The 21,453-nt window shown below is 37.4% G+C and overlaps 1 protein-coding gene across 4 annotated transcripts in view; it reads left to right on the top strand.

The window, feature by feature from the left end:
* The window catches only part of DENND4C (DENN domain containing 4C), an 81,532-nt gene that overhangs the window by 33,302 nt on the left and 26,777 nt on the right, over nucleotides 1-21,453 (top strand). For 2 of the 4 annotated variants that reach the window (XM_063295027.1, XM_063295026.1), the window contains exons 9-20: nucleotides 50-194; nucleotides 2,350-2,525; nucleotides 9,891-9,991; nucleotides 12,476-12,694; nucleotides 14,070-14,215; nucleotides 14,505-14,540; nucleotides 14,864-14,994; nucleotides 16,056-16,188; nucleotides 16,361-16,567; nucleotides 19,151-19,279; nucleotides 20,561-20,705; nucleotides 21,152-21,298. In XM_063295027.1, coding sequence (XP_063151097.1) covers nucleotides 50-194; nucleotides 2,350-2,525; nucleotides 9,891-9,991; nucleotides 12,476-12,694; nucleotides 14,070-14,215; nucleotides 14,505-14,540; nucleotides 14,864-14,994; nucleotides 16,056-16,188; nucleotides 16,361-16,567; nucleotides 19,151-19,279; nucleotides 20,561-20,705; nucleotides 21,152-21,298 — 1,715 coding nt within the window. The remainder of the gene's footprint in view (nucleotides 1-49; nucleotides 195-2,349; nucleotides 2,526-9,890; nucleotides 9,992-12,475; nucleotides 12,695-14,069; nucleotides 14,216-14,504; nucleotides 14,541-14,863; nucleotides 14,995-16,055; nucleotides 16,189-16,360; nucleotides 16,568-19,150; nucleotides 19,280-20,560; nucleotides 20,706-21,151; nucleotides 21,299-21,453) is intronic. The other 2 variants (XM_063295029.1, XM_063295028.1) reach the window with 2 other exon arrangements.

Raw genomic sequence — 21,453 nt, 5'->3', positions numbered from 1 at the left:
ATGATGAGCAATGAATCTTACAGTCCTCAGCATTCTGATCTCATTGTAGTGGAGCAAACTTCAGCACTCTGCTTATGAATCTTGGACCAGAAAACTGTGCTACTTTACTCCTCTTTGTATTGTTGGAAGGCAAGATCCTACTACACTCTCTCTGTCCAGCAGTGCTGACTGGAGTTGCTGAAGCTGTGGCTGCTGTAAGTACCCTGCATTCTCTTCAATGGTGAACTTGTTATACTTGTGCAAATTCTATAGTGCTGTTGTAATTTCAGTAGAACTGTACTCTGTTTCTAATGAAATGTATTCTTGTATTTTGACTACTGAGTTTGAATATTTTGATTACCAGTACTTTTTGGTCTGATCAGTTTTTTCTTATTTGCTGTCTTGCTTCACATACATTGAACACTTAATTTTCTTTTCTCCTTTTATTTTGTTTGCTGTGGCCTTCTGAAAAAAAAAGGATTTTGTTACACTTCTGAATGGAATATTTAAATTGCAAAAATAATTGTACTTTGTTTATGTGAGGAAGATGAGGCATACTTGGTGATTTAAATTGTTTACTCTATTTCCCTAAAAGGGAAATTAACTTGCAAGGACTTTATATTGGGTTAGTATAACTGAATTCACAGCTTTTTGCTGTGAAGGAATTAATTAATGCCCCACTTCTGCATCAGAACAGTAGCTGGTCACTCACACTATTTTGTTTCTTTTTGCACATCTGTACACAGAACTGTCTATGGACAAACACTGGCTCTTTGGCTCTTTGGCAACGGAGATGAGCACCGCCCCCTAGAGTCGGACATGACTGGACTTAATGTCAAGGGAAACCTTTACCTTTACCTTACATTTGCACATTTTCAGAATTGGACCTTTTGATTGTTATAGTTAAATTTTAAAAAAACCCAAACCCTTCCATAATAGCTTTTGGTACTCTTCAAGTTGTATGGGTAGAATCCATGTCTACAATGCAATTTTTCCCCCTCTATTCATTCCCTGTGTTCCCCAAACTTTCTCAGGAGATAACAGCCCCACTAGGTAGACCAGACCAGGAAATCAACTCCAAAGGAAGGCTAAAACTACTTTTATTGGGATTGGCTATAATAACAAAATCTTGCAAGTCTGATGCTGTACTTCCTCCTCCTCCTCCTCATACTCCAGGGATTTAGGGAAGTGTCTGCCTGAGCTGCTTCCAAATGTTATCTCATTCTGGACTTAAAAATGCTTCAGCCCCTTTCGCCTAGGCAACAGATCCTGCATACGTCCATCAAAGTCTTCTTCCTGACTCTCTACAGGAGAGTCCTCCAACTCTCAGAAGCTTATTGCCAAGACTTTCAGGAGAAGGGAAACTTACTTGCTTTTACAATTCTGTTGCTATTATTTTATCAGTGGAAGGGTTGATGGAATACAGTGATCATGAACAGGACATTTTTTTGTGACGAACTAATACAAGTAACAGTTTGGGCTTCCAAATTATTTTATTTAACTTGAAATGCAGTTAGGAAATAAATATATATGCTTTTTCAAAACATATACAAGCTACATTTTCAAGAAGATAGATTCAGAAATAAACTTTTTTGCTTTTATCACCCTATTTTAAATCTGATCAAGTATCTTTGCCCTTATATATATATATTTTCTAAAATGACATGTCAGTATTACAGAGAAAGATACTAACAATTTCTTGATGTTCATCTTCTGCACCTGTAAGTTATATATTATTCCATGAGTCAAATGAGATTATATATAAAATTCAGATGGGACATAGTAGTAGCGCTAGAATGAAATGAATACATCAGAACAGTTCACAGTCAGGAACTATGATGTTCACCACAACAGAATCAAAAGTAGGGTTAATCTTTTGGTAAAACTTCAATTCTTAAATTTACTATTGTTCAGCACATGATAATTTTAGGTGCTCCCGAAATAAAATACTCAGGCAATGTTAATTTACAAAGACTTATTTTGCTAGCATTATGAATTATGTATTTTAGTCATATCTGTTTCATTTGCACAAGTGACTATTGACTGGAATGGCTTACAAAATAGTGTTTAGATATATGAAAATTGCACAGTAGAATTTGTAATAAAATTCTTATTAAAACCTATTGTTTTAGTTTAAAGTTATGTATTTACCTTAGGTTTGAGAGCAATCATTTCCAAACAAAATAATTTGTATATACAGCACAGCACTAACAATTATTAAATAATTTCAGATTTTATTTGTACAATGATAAATTGATTTATTGTACAATGATGGTGCTGCTGTGAAATTCGCGTTCTCTGACATGGTTTGGTGTTACATAGTTTTCATTGTCTTTTTAATTTATGGGTTTCATTTCATTTTTCCTTCAGATGATCTTTCCATTTCAGTGGCAGTGTCCCTACATCCCCCTCTGTCCTTTGTCTCTGGCAACGGTGCTCAGTGCTCCTGTCCCATTTATTGTTGGAGTTGACTCACGGTATTTTGATCTGTATGAGCCACCACAAGATGTTGTTTGCATTGACTTAGACACAAACATGGTGTACATGTAAGTGTGTTTTTTAGGTTCTGTTTATATCCTTTGTCTTCATATACATGTCCTTTAAAGTATTTAATGTAAAATTTGAATGTGTTTATTTTATTTATTTTATCCAGTCCCTGAAACTTAAAATAGATCAAAGGCCCATCAGGTTTATGTGAGTGCAGGTAATCCTCAGTTAACAACGGTAATTGGGACCAAAATTTCCATCACTAAGAGATGCGGTTGTAAAGTGCAATGTCATGTGACCACATCTCTTAGCAACAGCAATCCCAGCACTCCCCATTGCTGTCATTAAGTGAAGATCACAGGTTGTTAAGCGAGTTTCAGTTGGCTTGCAAGCAGGCTAACGGACAGGTAAGTGGCTGCTGCCAGGCGGGGAGGGTGCATGGGTGGTCAGCGCGGTGGGGCGGGAGTGACTGCTGCTGGGTGAGGGAGGATGTGTGGGTGGCCAGCATGGTGCAAGCGCGGTGGGGCCAGGGGTGGCTGCTGTTGAGTAGGGGAGGGCGCGCAAGTGGCTGCTGCCAGGTGGGGTAGAGGGTGCGTAAATGGCCCGCAAAGTTCAGCGGAGCCATGGGTGGTTGCTGCCAGCTGGGAGAGAGTGCGAGCTACTTACCAGAGTGACTTGCAGTCTTCCCTGATAGTTTCCCCTTGAGTTTGCTTGTTGGAAGCTGGCGGGGAAGGTCACAAACGGTGATCATGTGACTGCAGGACACTGCAACTGTCTTAAGTGCAAGCTGGTTGCCGAGCACCCAGATTGTGATTGTGTGGCTGCAGCATGCTGGGATGGCCGGAACTTCAAGGACCAGTCGTATCACTCATTCAGCGCTGTTGTAACTTCAAACAGTCGCTGAACAAGTGGTTGTTAAATGAGGACTACCTGTACTTCCTGTGCTCTGAGTTGTCTTGTTCTTTGTGTTTTGTTCTTGTGTCTCTCTCCCCTTCCCTTCCCCATCAATTGTAACTCTTTGTTTCATTTCTAGTTCTGTGAGCTGCCTCTTGGATAGCTTGGGAGAATTTTCCCCCCACTGACATTGTAGATGTGAAAGAGTGTGTGTGTTCTCTTCTGTATGGATACTGTATTTTTCAATAGGAAAACTCCTATGCAGCAGAAAAAAATACTGAAAATGAATAGGCATAGAAAAGGTGAATCTTAGCCGCTATAATGGACACCACATGAAGAGGCACTATGCTGCCTTCTGAAAGAATAAAAGCTAATGAAAATAGACATTTAAGAAGAAAGGAAAATTTTCAGTGGCTTCTTGACTTGTTGATATTCTCATAATTCTAACTGATTCAGTAAATATTAAGTCCATTCTTTGTTGTTCTGTTAAGACATAAATCAGAGGTGGAGAATTTGCCAAGTGATGATGGAATACCCTCCCACAGTATCTAACATTTGGCTGTACTAACTAGGCTGATGAGATACAGAAGAAACACTTTCTGGAGGCCCATAACTTTCCCAACTTTGATATAAAAAATGTCAAAGGAATTAATTTTGAGGGAAAAGCAATGAAATGTATTCTGAGAAAGGATGTGTGAATGAAAGTCAACTCACACAAATGAAAATTTTCTACTGTCTTCTGCCTCTTTGCAATTCACTGCATCCTGAAAACTGTTCTTGAAAGTCAGGCACCTTCAAAATAATGTGCAGCATGGCCTTGTAACAAAGGGAGAGGAAGGAAGGAATTGGCAGCAATGCGAAGCATGCCACATTATTAAGACATCTTTTAACATTCCTTTATATTTTATATAATATGATCGAGCTTTCATTCCTGGAAACATGCTAGTATTATACAAACATTTATTTAATGGCATGATATTTAGTATTTTATTTTAGCGGAATTGGTATCTTAAAAAAACAACTGAATCCCTACTGACTGGAAGGAGTATTTGCTTGTGGTACACTTTTCCTCCACATTAGGGATAGCGGGGGAAGGATTGTGTGTGAGCCAAAACATTTGTTATAGTCCATCTCAATGCACGCACAAATAGATTTTGCATTTGAGTGAATCTGCATAAAGAAGTGATTGTGCAAAGATTGGAAGTTTCTATGTCCAAACAATTGGCATCCTATAGTATCATCTGTCTGCTTCGGGAAGAGTGGATGGAGGCTATGCGTGAGCCTGAATTTGCTCCCTCTGTTATTGCAGGAAGACTTCCTGTAAAATGTGAACAACCCTAGTATTATAAATAGACTCTTTTTTTTAAAGGGAAATGTTCTTTCCCTACATGCTTGTTTCCTTCTACAGGTTCAAATCTCAATTTGAAATAATCAAATGACATTAATATCACGTTACATACTTTGAAATATTTTTGGCAACTCTGAGAGGAAGAAATGAAAAGTCTTGTCTTATGTTAGAATTTGATTAGAACAGGTTTATTAAAATTAATAAAATTAAAAACGAGATTGTACAATAGGATAAACAATAAAGCTTTGCTAGAGAAAAACAGCAAGAATTTGCCAGTTTTAGCATCTGAGCTTAGTTCACATTGTTTATACACGACTTCAGAATCAATATGAGTTTTGGCCCTATTAGTTGTAGCTAATTTCCTTTCTTTGTGTTGTGTTTTCATACAATAACAGAAGAATGGGTGGAGGAAAAATTAGGAAAATATCATTGTAAATCTAGAGCAGGCAATTTTAAATTGTTGCAGTCATTTGGCAAATCTGCGACTTATACATGCTTAAAAGTTAAACTAAACAGACTATATTTCAAATCAGTAATATTTTCACTTTGCAAATGTAAAATCAATTCAAATATTAAGATTATATAGCAGGGATGAGAACTATGACCTTCAACATCTCACCATAGGTCATGCTGGATGAGACTGGTAAGAACTGTAGTTCAATTATATCTGGCGTTTGCAAGTTCCCCACCTGTTTTAGAGAATCAAAAACCTATAACCATTTTGTCTTGTGTTATGTCCTGATGGTGATTCCAAGCCACCTGCAGAATATGGATTTGGAGTAAAGCAATCCTCCAATTCATATGGAGTTGGATTTTAAAAAGTGACTGTGGATTTATTTGCATTACAGATACGCACAAATAGAAAACATGTTTTATTTTGACCTGTGGCTTAGAAACTCAGTTAAACCATTCTGGATGGGTCATAGTTCAGCTGAATCAAAGCATTTTGTGTTTGGAAGATCTTTGTTGTTTTGGCTCAGAGAAGATCCAGGGGTATTTAATAGCGCAGTTGGGGCATGGGTGATGTACCTCTCCCCGCTCTTCCCCTGTGTAGCCTCTGCACCAGCATAATTGCCAAGCTTCCCTGCCCCTTCCTTTCCCTTAGCCATACACTACAGTGCTTGTGTTCAGGGCTTCCCAACACTTTCCTTTCTTTTACTTTGCCTTAGCCATCACTGCCACTGTCCAGCATTGCCAATGGCCTACCCTTTTTCTTGCTCCATATACCTCAAAATATTTCTGCTTGTTTTGCTATCTCTGCTAAGCACATATTTTGGATTTATGTGAAAGGTGTAAGGTCCCCTGTGCAAGCATCGAGTCATGTCTGACCCTTTGGAGGGACGCCGCTTTCACAACATTTCCTTGGCAGACTGTAGCGAGGTGGTTTGCCATTGCTTTCCCCAGTCACCTTCCCCAGCAAGCTGGGTACTCCTTTTACCGACCTCAGAAGGATGGGAGGTTGAGTCAACCTGAGCCAGCTACCCGAGACTCCAGCTTCCGCTGGGATCGAACTCAGGTCATGGGGAAAGTTTCGGTTGCAATACTGCCACCTACCACTCTGCGCCACACAAGCCAATTATGCATATTTTGAGTCCAAAGTTATACTGCGGCATTGTTACTTCAAAACTGGAAGCTGACTTTGATATAATCGGCTCAATTATAGGTTTCAGCTTGCACTTGCAAATATATCCTTCATCTGGTTGGCCATGAGGAAGATTCAGAATGAATTATTTCATTTAAGATTGACAATGTTATTGGTTAATGTTATCCAGCCCCAGGCAAGATGTTGTTAATTCTACTACGAGCTAATTTTAAAACAAAATTTATGAAATTGACTCTTCAGTTGTTAGATCAAGTTGAAATTTTGGAAAATACGCTAACATCAACATAATCTGAAACAGAAAAATATGCTCCACTATGCTTCTCAAGTTGTACTGAAAGAGAAGTAAAAAACGAAGTGCAGGAACATGATTTTCATAAAAACAAACCAGGGATTGGCAACATGGAATACACAAGAACTACAGAACCTGATATATCCCTAAATTGATTTAAAATATTTTAAATTGGAAAAAAAGTCAAAATCTAATAATCTCACAAGAATTAGCAGGTTTCATAAAATGACACCAACATTTCATGTCGTTGCTTGCACAGCCACTAAAATTTCATGAAACGTTGGTGTTCTTATTTGAAACTGTTCAATATCATGCTAAATTTGTTTGGTATCTAGCACCAAGACAGTTTGCCAGTTCTTGCAATAAACTATAATTAGCATTGCTTACAAATTTTTTTTAAAAAAATCCCTTGAATAAAATGTACTTTATACAATAATACATTGCAAGAGGAAATCAGCAAATTGTAAAGTGTAATGAAAAGATAATAGGCAATTTAAAGAAACTAAAATTACAGAGTTGATGGTGATGGCTACCTTGAGCCTTATTCTTCCATGTAAAACAACATGCTGTTTTTTCCATCACGGAAAATTGTTGGAAGGAGGTTTAATGACATAATGCAAATAAAGTTCTGTCAGTTAAGAAACATGGTTTTATACTGTGGAACTGACCTTGTAAATTATTGATTCCTGTGTTCAGGTTTCATGAAAAAGAGCATGTAATACATATAACTCGTTTGTTTACTTTGTCTTCTGGAGTTTGATTCAGGAAATTAAAAGTACAAGATTGTATGAAATAATATATTTTTTCAAGTACATTTATACGGGAGGTACTCTATGGGAAGAGGGCCAGTTGTTGTAGTGGTTAAGGCATCAGGCTAGAAACTAGGAGACTGTGAGTTCTAGTCCAGCCTTGGGCACAAAGCCAGCTTGGTGACCTTGGGCCAGTCACTTTCTCTCAGCCCTGGGAAGGAGGCAATGGCAAACCCCTTCTGGAAAACCTTGCCAAGAAAACTGCAGGGACTTGTCCAGGCAGTCTGTGAGAATCAGACATGATTGAATGGATTTTTTTAAAAAAAAAACCTCTATGGGTAATCACCCAAATCCAGCACAAAAGACTAACTTGATATACTGAGATTTGAGTTACATAAGAGTAGGTTTTGAACTGGGGATGTTCTGCTCTATAGTGTGTTTGCTAAGCCTCTGTGCTGGCAGACTCTCATGTCCTTGATTTTTGAAAATGCTTTGAAAAAAAGAAATTCCAGAACAGGAGACATTTGGATAATACTATAGTACTTTAGGTTTATGTACAAACTTAAACCTGTATGTTTGAATTCTCGAAGTCTTGTGGTTTTAGGGCTAGTATCTTCATAGCGTGGATTTTTACAAAGTTTTGGTACCTCGGGTTTAAGCCTTAACATAAACATATCACTTTTAAGGAATGATCATTGCTGAGAGGATCTTGGATTTAGGAAGAGGAAGAACAGCACTTCGCAGAAAAGGAAGTAGTGCCATAGGTATACTTCCCACCAATAAGCAGGCCCATCTGTTCGGTGCTAGTGGCTGTATGTTGATGGAAGCATTACAAGGTGCTGGAAAAGTGGACTTGATCTCATTTTACATATCTACTCCTTGTTGTCTAAGTCAGTTGCTTCCATTAGATGATAATGAGAAATGGTTGTTGTATGACTCTGTGGGAGATGAAAGTCTGTTTTTAGTATTTGTTAGGCGGAAGGCTATTTATAGCGTTGTTGGAGAATTCACAAAATGCATGTCTGGGTAGAGAAAGGCAGAAATTCTTATACTAACTATATTTGTCTAATGACTGAATTGTTCTTTTCCTCTTGAAAAATATTTGGCTCATTAATTTTCTGTTCTGTTGTTAGAATACAGATGTAATGCACTTGTAGTCGCTACTTTCTTTGAGATAATTTGTTAATTTTATAATTCTGAGATAATTACACAGTTGTGTGGGAACATATTAGTGGTAACTTTTAATGAGCAAAGGTTTTTAAAACAATAGCGTGCTACCAGACAGGCTTGTTAAATGTATCTGTGAATAATACAAAAAAAAGATACATGTTTTGTTAAATAATATCGAGAGAAACTAATATTAATACATAAATGTCTAAAATGCCATACAGTATTGGAATAATGCCTCATGCTGCTAGCTGGGGGAAGGGTGGGGAAAGCTTAAAAGATAGAAGACTCGTCTTAAAAGTTATCAGGATTAAGCCTGCTTTTGCCAGTTTACTCCCTTTGAAATGCAAGGTGAAATTACGGTCCTTTCCTCTTGAGCAAGGCCATGTCTCATATTTAGATGTGCTTAATTTAATGGCCAAGTGAGCTGTAAGTTGACTTGCAACAAGTGTTGAATTTTTAACTCTCCCAGTCTCAGCTCGCATAATTTAGAAAATTGTGTTGAGCTACTTAAATCTCAACAGGAGCCCTGAAGATTGCAGCTTGGCTACTCCTGATTTACCATGTAAAAAATTATGCAGAGTGATTCAGTATGACTTTTTTTTTCTTTCCCTCTTTGTCTTTCTCATGAGCTGAAGAACTGAAGCAAATGCTGAATGAAACAGGTTACATAGCTGAATAATTTATACTTTACCCTAAGCAAATACAATACAGGATCATAAATAAAAGTCTTGATGTAAACATTTTTCCACATTTTATGTCATGTTCTGCAGTTTCCTTTCAGCATACAACTTTTTTGTATACATTGCAAAATGAATTTGCATAATGTACTGATCCACCTTTGTTTAACCTGAATATTTCAGTTTTACAATATGTTGGTCAAGGCTTAATTGCATAACAGTGCCTGTACATGAAAAATTAATATTTGAGCCAGTGTTTCTATAAAGACAGCATTTACATTCAAAATTGACTATAACTCTAAACACTCAATATATAACATTGCATCTTACCAGATTTAATTTCAAGCCTTGAAACAGGAGATCAAAAACTTATTGTTGAAATAATGCTGCAATCATATCTCAGGATGAACTCACTGACTGAAATAAAGTATCTAAATAAAAATACCCAAAGAAAAGGTGGTATAGTTTTGGGATGAAATCTAAATCAGCTGAGAGGGTTCTAAATGTTTTCTAGCGAAACCCAACAGTTGATAGAAGTCACTTGGCATTAAACCAATGAAAGGAGTTTTGGAATTTTAGTCGGAAAATGTAAATTCCCGCTCTTGTTTCAGAATCAGGAAGCAATAAAAGCTGAGCGTTCCGTTTTTATTAGTTACTCCGTATTGATGTGTGCATCTTTGTTTCTGTTCTATAGATCAGATGATAAGAAGAGTATGAACTGGAAGCTGCTCCCTAAGAAGCCTTGCAAAAGCCTCCTTGGCACCTTAAAGAAATTGCATCCCCAACTTGCATTAGGTAAAACAAGGAAGAGGGTAAAAGGGACTGATCTTTGGAAAAGAAGGAAATCCAGCCGAGCTGTTTGTTTTTTCCCACAGCGTTATGTACGGTAGATGGCCTGCTACAGCATGTTCCTCATTATAAAAAACAGCAGGGTTTTCTCTTGCATTTAAGACACAGAGAATGGTGATTCTCCACCCCCACCCAGTGCACCCCCAAAATCTCTGCCAGAGGATTGTTCACTCTCTCTGAGGAGACTAAGGGATGGTGACCTGGAGGAGGGGAGGGGAGAGGAGAAGAGTGGAAGATCCCTTTACGCATGTGGAACTTCACATGATACAGATTTCATCCAATTTAGTAACAACCTGATTGAAAAGGCTGAAATGTAAAATAGGAGCAGTGAAGCTTTTTGTATAGAAACACACTATATTAATTCTTTTGGTTTTATTCTACTGCTCCTCTAAGGAATTTAGAGCATGAAAGTTAGGTAGTGATGTAGAAGGAATTAAATGATTACTGCTATTTTCACTACAGGATCTGGAAGGAAACTTCTATAGTGCATTTGTTTGCTTTATTGAGAACTCTTGTTTCTATCAGTAGTAAAAGTTTGTGGTTTCAAATCACACTTTCAGTCCAAAAACATGATGTTGCATTTCAACTGGAAGTTCTTTTGTGCAGACTTCTGTCAGTGTTACAAAATACATCTAAAAAAGATTTTTGTTTGGTCTACCTTATAGGGCTGACACATAACAAACTAAAAAACAGACACCGTGTAGATTTAAAGCTACTTTTATTAGAACAGTTGTAGCAACAGAATCTTGCAAGTCTGAATGTGCTTCCCTTCCTTCCTCCTTTATTTTCATGTGGATTAGGATGGGGTCTGAAGCATTTTCAGAAACCACTTTCCTAGCCTGGGCTCAAACCTTCTTTATCTGATTGTTGCCTTGGTAATGGATTTTCCATCTGTCCTTCAGGGCCATCCTCTATACACTATGTGATTAGCAAAGAAAAACTCATTTTAATGTTTCTGTAAGGTTTCATTTTATATTTTTTAAAAAATATTTTATTTTAAACACAGCATAGAACTTTGACTACATGGAGCAATATTGGTCAGTCTTTAGAACATTAGAACAACAGAGAGCCAATTCATAAGCAGAGAGCAAACACGTATCAATTCAGTGTTTTAAGTCCAGAAGTAACTCGGTAGTCCTCAGGTTACAACAACAATTGAGACTGGAATTTCCATTACTAAGCAATGCGGTCAAAAAGCATGATGTCACGTGACTGCGTCACTTAGTGATGCCAATTCTGGCAGTCCTGTTGCTGTTGTTAAGTGAGGACCATGTGGGTTGTTAAGCAAGGACCTGATGTGATTGTGACTTCCAACTTCCTGCTGACTTCCCCTTTGATGCACCACCCCCTCCCCAGCCCACACATACTTGCATGGTGTCAGAGCACTACTCTGCCCCTTCTCACTCCGTAGTACTTGCCTGCCTGCCATCCTGCTTCCAAGCTGCCCAAGACTTGCAAATTCCTGCCAGCTTCCCCACTGACTTTGTGGCAAGTTGTGGTCACGTGAGGTCCTCACTTAACAATGGCAATGGGGATTGCTGGGATTGCCATCACTAATCGATGCAGTCATGTGATGTCACACTTTAGAAGTTCATTGCTTTGCAATGGAAATTCTGGTCCCAATTACTATTGTTAAGCAAGGACTATATTAATAACCCATTCATTATTATCATTATTACATTTTATTCTGCCTTTTTTTATATATAGCTCAAGGCGGCAAACATACCTAATACTCCTGCCTCCTGTTTTCCCCACGACGACAACCCTGTGAGGTGGGTTGGGCTGAGAGAGAATGAATGGCCCAAAGTCACCCAGCCAGCTTTCATGCCTAAGGCAGACCTAGAACTTAGAATCTCCTGGTTTCTACTATGTCAGCACTTTGACTACTACAGTGAACTGGCTCTCTCTCTCTTCATAATTATCAATGAACATAATATATGATTGGTATAAAATAACAATTTTGGCTCAGTTCCAGCCAGTTTTATATCTGAAAACTAAGTCATTTTCTATACATCTGATACAGATTTTCTTTTTTTCTTTTTGTTCTTATTTATATTTTCTTCCTCTGTTTTTTCTAAGTTAATGCAAATGCAAATCTAATAAATATAAAAAGCTTAATGCTAACATTCAATATTGATAACCATGCTGTTTTACTAAACACTATTATTTCAATAGATTTCTTGATTATTGGTAAAATATAATAATTGGGTTGGAAGCCACAGACTGTTTATGAAGTTGAAATACATAATACAGTAGTAGAAATCATTAGATTCCAAAGCATACTTTTGAGAGCACAGAAATTCCTGCAAGCTCATTCTTTTTCAAAAATTTCTTCTGTAATTTCTCTTTGGTTAGTGGGTGTTGGTTTAACTATGTTTACTTAATTAAGTCCCCTTAATTCTGTATGACTTATTTCACTTTCTAATCCAGTTCACAGAAAGACCCAAGAAGGCTCTGCAGTTGAGATGAAGCCTATAGAGGCAGATTTCTCCTGGCAGAAAAAGATGACACAATTTGAAATGGAGATTCAGGAAGCCTTTCTACGTTTCATGGCATATATTTTAAAGGGGTACAGAATGTTCCTTAAGCCAATCACGCAAGCACCTTCAAATAAAACTACTGCTGCAGATTCCCTGTTTGACCTTCAAGGTGAGATTGGGAGATAAATGGTATTGTTCAAATAGAATACTGATAGAAGTTAGAATTTAACAAATACTAGTCTTCTCAGCTTGCCAGCTTCTTTATATGCAACAGAACAGAGGCAGAGTATGATTTCTGTAAGAGTTCAGGACTGGATAGTAGTCAACTTCATAGTCTTTAAGAGCCGCACAATAGATAGACAGAATATATAGTCTGTTTTTCATTAAAATGAATCCCCCAGCCAAATACAAATGTTCCTTGATCGTTTTTTTCTCAAAGACGGAATATGGTCACTTGAAAATAAAATTTATATACATAATGTATGATCATCCAGTTTTAAATAGTAAAATGATATGTATACATGGTCCAAGTATATAAATGACAAAATTCATCACAACATAGTATATTTATCTTTTGAGATGTTTATAAATTTATAAACATGGAACAAAATAGCCAATAAGCATTTTTAAAAAGATACAGAAACACAACATAAAATAACATATAAGGCCAAATGACAACTTCCAACGTCCAAATCCATTTATGCGATGGGCTTATCCAGTGTTTTAGTTGAATTCTCTGGGGGAAAACCAGATTTTTAAGGCCTTACAAAGGGTAACTGCTTCATGGCCATCCAAATCTCAGGGGTGGGGGGGATGGAGTATGCTGTTCCAAAGGGCAGGCAACAGAGAAGGCACACCTTGTGGATCCCATTAGATGACATTGTTTAGTAGAGGGAATCCAAAGCATGCCCACAGTCTGATCTTGTGTGATGGGCAGACACAATTGGAGAAAGGTGGTCATGCAAACACTGGCAGATAATTACCTCTCTGTCCTCTCTCTTCTCTTGTGAAGTCGAACATAAAATGTTAGAGCTATAGGACTGCCTTGCTTGTCTAAAATACTAAATTACATATTATGAAAGGAGTGATGGGATTTGCTCTTTGAAGAGTCATATGAAGTGATTCTGTCAGCTGGAGTTCAGAAGAAGAATTCTGTAAAGAGCTTTAGGAGCCCCACATTTTCCAAGTGGATCAAGTTCAAAAACTATCAATAACAACACAGATACTGAAGAGATGTTGTGTTAGAAGGTTCTGAAACAGAACTTTTTTCTTTTAAAACTACTGTCGTCTTGTCAAAATGTTTATGTTGAATACCATAACAAAGATACTGACTTGGTGTTGTATCAGAAGAACAGGATAAATGATGAAAGCTATTTATGTGTGGGCTTGTAAATAAATAGGCATGAACCAAGAATTTCCATAATGTGGGAGACTGCTCAGTGTTACAGGAGATGGATAAACAGAAAAATGAGGTAATTGTGAGGAGTTGTAATGAAAATTTCTAGCTATTTTCTTTTCTTTCTTTCTTTCTTTTTATATACTAGGATTTTTAAAAAGTAGAGACCGTGCCTACACAAAATTCTACACAGCTTTAACAAAGACACAAATTTTTAGCCGCTTCATTGAAGAATGCAGTTTTGTGAGTGACAAAGATACCGGATTAGCCTTTTTTGATGACTGTGTAGAAAAGGTAAAGATATTTCTTGGGTAGATGGATAATTTCACTTTAAATTCTGTGCATTTAAAATTCATGACTGTTTTGGGAAAACAACATTTTAACTCTTTAAGCAGCGTGAGATGGAGTTTTTATGTTAATTGTCTATTGTCTTTTATCCTGGAAATGTTCTCACATTATCCACATTAGATTTGTTCAGGGCTTCTATTAGGCAAGAAGGATTTAAAAGTTTACACTATACGTAATAGCAAAATATTGTGCTTATTTAAAAAAATTAAGCATTTATTTCTAATATCTATTTTAGCTTTTTCCTGAGAAAGGATCAGAAAAAGGAGATAAGGTATTTATTTACTTCTCATGGGACAAGAATTTGCTGATAATTAAGCATGTATGGTAATAAAATGGAAGTGGAAGATGTGATTGATCAAGTAGTTGTCTGGGAATTTTAATATACGGTTTTTCTAGATTTGCTACTTGAAAATTGAATGGCTGCTCTCTTAGTGTTTTGTTGAACTTCTAGCAGTGCTAGTGGCAGATAGCTGCAAGACGTGTACATAGCCATAGCTTCTTCTGCCTTTTTCTCTATATCACTCTCTATACTTTCAGTTGCATCCTTAAGGCATTGAAATAGCATTGTGATGTTAAAGCATGATCTATTTGCAGGTTGATGTAGACTCTGCAGAGGATATCCGGTTAATTGAATTTGATGAATCACAGAAGAGTGAACATACAGTATTTATAATGCCACCAGAACCTCCCCCTGACGATGGAAAGGAAAGATTACTGAAGTATAGGTATTCTCTTTATGGCATTTGGATATAATTCTCTTTTGTTTCCATTCAGCCTTTCTTAATTTAGTGTTCTCCAGATGTGCTTGGGAATCTAAATCAGTGGTCATGGTAGATAGGAATATTGGAAAATGTGGTCCCCTCTCATTGGAGATAACAGATTGGACAAGGATCTTTTATTTATCAAGATTACCCATTTATCCATTATCCATTTATTTATCAAGATTGTCCATTGTACTGAAACTTTTATCTATTTGTCTTATTGAAGTTATTGTTACCTTTAATTTTAATTTCTTCTAAATACTGAAATTTAGAAAATAATTTTTTTAGTCATGATGCTCAGCATGTGATACACAAAACATTTTGAATCTGAACTATTTAAAATTTGAAACGCTGTGTTTCTATTGAGAATCTGCTTTTGATCATTTTGGAAGTCTGAGTTTGAAACACTTCTGTTTCAAGTTGAAACACTCTGTTTTAACTCAGAACACTTAAAAATGATTTAAACAGCCAGTTTTCCTCCTGAATTGGAGTGGTTCAAATTTAGTGCAAATTTGAAACATTTTGCACATCCCCTAGTACTCATCATTTTCTGCTATTTTTCCTAACTTCAGTAACAATGCACTATAGCATGGATGTCACTCAGTTATTGTTACTGTTTGTTAGCTACCCAGAGTTACTTGTTTAAGATGGGCAGCCATATACATTCTCCAAATAGTAAATAATTAAATTGGGGGTTCCTTTGGGTGTTCCTGATTTCAGAAATTATTGTGACATGTGAAAATCATGGATACTCTCAAATTCTTCCATGTGGAAGAAAAATAGTTCAATATGACAATATTGTGCAGTTGAATATTTTAAGTAATGCATCAAATTGCTTAAAGCTATTTCCTAGTAGAGTTCATTATTGTTCTTTTCATCTTTTAATAATCATCTTTTCCTTCCAGAATATAGTGACACCTCAATTCACAATTGACTATTGTTTAGAGTGGGTGGACCTTACACTCATTTTATTGTCCTATAATGGATGGAAGAGAACCTTATATAATTTTGATTTTCTTTTCCAGCTATAAGACCTTCCCTAGGTTAGAGCTTAAGCTCTTTGACAGACCGCAAGATCTCAAACTTTCATTCAAGCGACACCCAGCTAGAAGAGACATTTCAAATAGTCCAGCACTTATGGCAAAGAGGACCAAGCAGGTTACTTTTATTTTTAAGATATATTCAGAGTTAAAATAATTTTGAAAAATTGTATAACATGCAGAACTGTACATTCTTCTTTTCCATATTTCATGCTGTTAAAAGAGTATGTTATCTGGCAGGCCTTAGATTACTTTTAATATGTCTATATTTTTACTGTTTTGTTTTGCAGGAGATAAAAGCAGCCCATAAATTAGCCAAGAGATGCTACGGAAACTCCCCACAGTGGGCCAAATTCCTTTTCAGTCATTGTTACAGCTTATGGTTTATTTGTCTCCCAGCCTATGTTAGAGTTTCACATCCCAAAGTCAAGGCTCTGCAGCAAGCATATGATGTTCTTATTAAAATGAAAAAAACTGATGTGGAACCACTAGATGAAGTAAGTTAAGAAAATTGCCGTGCTACCTGAAAAGATTCAGATGTATCTTTTGTCTGGGAATAACATTTATGTTATGATATTTGCTGCTTTCTAGACCAGTGCAGATTGTGCAACAAGGTGCTTTGCAACACCCTTTGATCTGAGATGCAGAGGTGTGAAGCAGCTGTTTGAAGGCTTAGAATGGCTGCTATATGTATTCTAAGATGGGTCTGTGTGTGTGCACACATGCATGTATGTGTAGAAGATGCTTCTGCAAGGATAGTTGATAAAATAGAGGCACTTGTTCACATCAAGCCTTCATGTGGTTGCTTGCACATTCACACTGGGATCAAGAGGGGTGCTGGAACAAAGAATCTATACTGGCCTACTGTTTTTCACAAAAAACAATATTCTGCAACTTTGGATTTCCAATAATATACTTTTAATTACAGTCAGTTCCAAATGAGTTTAAACTAATATAGTTTGTAAAACAGGCAAGCTACAGCTTGTTTTAGTGCCATGAAAACTTACTGTTAACACTGTGCAACTTATAGCTGATGAACCATCATGGTTTCTATGCGTTCCCAGAATTACTGACAGAAATAAGTCTTTTTACTTGTAACCTAAGTGCCTATTATTATTTGTTTCTAAGTCTGAAAGTAGAAAGTAGAAAACAATTTTCTGACCTATCACCATTCTTTTTTGGAGATTTTTTTACCATACTGTAGCTACTTCCCTAGGAGAATAAAATCTGCTTAATTCTACTGTTAATTATCCTAAAATTTAACTGTCCTGTAATTTCTAGTTCTGATTATTATGAAGTAAGAAATTTAATAATTACTTGAGATTACTTCATCTTACATTCAAATGATCATTGTGTATGAAATTTTACCATACATTCCATCTATTAAAAATACAAGAACCTGACATTTTGGAGAAGAAATTATTTAATATGGCACCATTATTACGTATGAGGAAGAAAAAGGAAATTGCTTCAACTGTGTCACTTTAAACCATCTGTAAATTTTAAAAGGTTATTCTGAAACTTGTCTCCACTTCCACTTGTACTGTAACAGAGAATCAATATTTTAGCTCAAATGCATCTTCAAAGTTTGGACTGCCTCACTTTTGTACCAAGAACTTTTCTTTTAAATTTTGCCTTAACTTTGAAGGAGATGGCAAGCAAATTTGAGGAGGGCTGCAAAGGCAAATGGCTAGTCTGTGAGGGGGTTAGGGAGCCACACATGTTGAAGATCAGTGGGAGAAAAGTAGACAGCTGTGCTAAAGAGTTAGGCTCAAGGCTAGCAGCAGTAATGGGAACTGTGAGCAGAGTCACGGAATCTGTAGGCAAGACAGAGGATGGTACAGCAGGAACCTGGGACACAGCTAGTTTGGAAGGGGAGTGAATGTCACATGGGTTGCAGGGCCAGGAAGAGTCAGCCAGGTGTGCTGACGGCCTGAGCTCAGGCCAACAGCAGTAGGGTCAGGAATGCAGTGGGGGAAGGCATGGGGGTTTGAGCAAAACAAAGAGTGGCAGTGCAGGAAAACTCTGGAAGCTGATCTTGCAGAAGAGAGTGCTGGAGGCCTTGGAGAGCCAGACTGGCTAGATTCCTCTCTTCCAGCTGAACCCTTGGGTAAACTTGGCAGTCAGAGGGAGAGGAAGCTCAGTGCCGCAGTTGCCAGTTTGCCCAAGCACTTAGGACGTTCCTCTGATTTGCACCCGCTATGCAGCAAAGCAGTCAGAATTCAGTCCCACTCTGCCTGGACACACTGGCATTCTTCTTTAACCCTAACCTGGAATAGGACCCTGAAAATCCCATTAGTCATCACGTATTGTGTTTTAGGTAGTTGTATGGGAGAATTTTGTAACTTACTTTTTTTGTTTTTTAAAAAATAATATCTTGGCTTAAGTTTGTAAAGTATTTGTGAAAATGCCTTTCTCCATAGCCAGTGTAATGTAGGTACACCAGGTAGGTTCTTGGACTAGAACCGAGGAGACCCAGGTTCTAATCAACTCCCAGTCATGGAAAGTCCTTGGATGGGCAGGTCACTCTTTCTCTTGGCCCAACCTATCTCATAGGATTGTGGAAATAAAATGAAAAATATGCCCCCTCCATGCTAGCCCTCTTGAGCTCTGGAAAAAGCAGATGGCGATGATAAGTTAGATGTGCTTAAGCAAGTTTCTGGTCATATTCTTTTACCTGAATTAAAGTGACACAAAAATATAACATTAATTGCAATATCCTTCAAGTACTTAATCTGAGAAAGGATTGCAATGGTTTTTTGTTGTGTGTTTTTCTTTCCTACAGATTGGCTTATGCTAGAAATGGGTAGTTTTGCCCTTCTACTGTATCAATGGGTTTATTGAGTTTGGCAGCAGCTCAGAGAATCGGACCAGAAGTTATGTATAGTATGTGTTTGGAATATTATTTTAATATGATGGCAGCTTTCTAATTCAGTGTTAGAATATTTCTCTGGTTTAACCTGTTTTTTCTCCGTTAATTGATGATACGTGCCAAGAGAGTCTTTTTCTATTATTTGCAAGAATAGTCACACTTGATGCTTAACTATCAATAAAGCTATATTCTTTTCAATGTTTATCAGGTGTGTTATAGAGTTGTAATGCTGCTCTGTGGACTTTGGGGCCATCCTGTCTTAGCTGTGAGGATTCTGTTTGAAATGAAAAATTCTGGCATAGAACCAAACGCAATTACTTACGGCTACTACAATAAGGTAAGCAAAGAATTTAAAAATGCAAACATTCCTATATTCCCATCATTTTGGATGATGCTTTTAAAGGGCTTTCCTCCTTAGGGATGAAAACAAGTCAATATAAAATGTGGGAATCTCACAAAGCATCTAAAATTCACTGATATATCCTACAGTAATTAAGCTTATTAGTCAGAGAGATCAGCAAGTGAAGGGAAGTGGTGAATACCCCCTTTTATGCATATTCTCCAAAATACAGTTTTGGCAAAATATACTAAAATGGCATATTGGAAAAAGTATTGGAAGGCAGAAGATGTTTATAAGTAGTTGAATAGGATTGACTGAAGGCTAGGCAATGAGAAGGGAACTGATGAGTGTCTAAAGTAGATGATACTATGGCGCAAAGTATGCTTGGAAAACTATAGCTCTACTGCTTAATCCTCAATGTGTGGGCTCTTGTTGATATTCTGTGGTAAAGGCAATGTCCATTCCTCAGGCATATAGCTCTTGGGCACCTCTTGAATAAGGAAGTTGGTTTCTGTTCTGATAGTTGACAAATCTATACTTCATGTCCATTATAATGCTGTTGTTCTCCATCTAAAACTTATATACATAAGTGACATAAAATATGTCTAATTTTCCAGGATAATTACTTAAAAGAGAAATTATTACTAAATATCAGGAAGACTTATAAAATTTTACAATAAGATAAAACATGTTCCACTGACTCAACAGATCCCCCAAAATAAAGGTACAACCATTCTGACTATGGGACACCTGCAAATCTGCCTTGCATATCCTCTTGCATAACAGTAATATAATAATATTACATCTACCCAGCCCACCAGAGTGGGAAGGCAGGTTATGTTATGAGTCCCTTCCATGAGGGAAGATCATCTAATGGGACCACAAAAAAAGGACTTCTCCATGGTGGCTTCCACCCTGTGGAACATCATTCCCCTGGAGATTAGATCCTGGAGATTAGATTGACCCCCACCTTGATACTTTTCTGAAAGGCCCTGAAGATGTGGTTCTGTCAATGTGCCTGGGGACCCCAGTTTGAGATGGAGCTGATCAACTGGCTAATTTGATTGTATTTGTAGCCACCGGTGGGAGTGGGAGTCAATGGGTTTTTTATATTATGGATTTTAACTTTGTAAGCCACCCAGAGTCACTGTGTGTGAGTTGGGCGGCCATATAATATATTAAATAAATAAATGACTGAGATTGCAGAGAATGGATTACAAGGATGTCAAGTGTGTTGATTTTTTGGAAACATTTTTCTTAATAATTTCACTCTTCTAGGCAGTTTTGGAGAATCCGTGGCCTAGCAGTAATCGCAGTGGTATATTTCTTTGGACAAAATTGCGGAATGTGGTACACAGCATGGCGCAATTAAGGCAATGTCTCAAAAAGTCTACACATAGTTCACAGGTTGCTTCTGTGCCAGGTAATATCATAATCCTTAACTGCAATAAATGAAATATAAATCCTGCTGCTTCAAACTTGCTATAAACTCTTCCTTATTATGGGGTAATGGGATTGCATGTGAGGAAACAGATGTTGGTACAATTAAAATAAAATTGCAGAGTATCAAGTGGTGCGTTGCAGTAGGCAGGGGCGGGGGGAATGTATGTGCTGTTTTCATAAGTGTTTATGTCCTAAATAGCTGTACTGTGAAGCAAGGGCTTTAAGGTATCACAAAAAGGCAGGGGATGTAGTTGTGGAAATTTGTGCTTCCGATTCCAAAAAATAACTTGCAATAGCACCTTGATTTGGGTGGAGTGGTCTCCATTTGCAGCAAAAGGTCTTGGGTCAATCCTTGAGTGATGTTGAAGGTTACCATACTGCTGCCTCCTCAGTTTTTAACTAATACACTATTGTTCCTATCCTCAGCTCCTCAGATGATCACAGGTGGAAGTGATGGGGACACGGTGAGCCATGGTAGTGTGGATAGTTCTAATGATGCTAACAGTGGGGAGCACACGCTCTTCGTCAGAGACTTAGTCAGGCTCGATTCCACTGATAATCACTCTAGCACAGGTATTAGATATGTCGGGATTCACTAACTGTGCAATGTCTTTCTAATATGCTGCTGACATGAATATTGTTTCTGTTACAAAGGTTGTACAGTATGTTATAAAGAGGAAACGATAATGTTCTCTATTCCATGCCAGTCCCATAAATAGCAGAATTCA

Source organism: Candoia aspera, chromosome 2 (assembly GCF_035149785.1).
Source record: "Candoia aspera isolate rCanAsp1 chromosome 2, rCanAsp1.hap2, whole genome shotgun sequence".
Classification (NCBI taxonomy): Eukaryota; Metazoa; Chordata; class Lepidosauria; order Squamata; family Boidae; genus Candoia; species Candoia aspera.
This window is presented reverse-complemented; position numbering and strand designations above follow the sequence as displayed.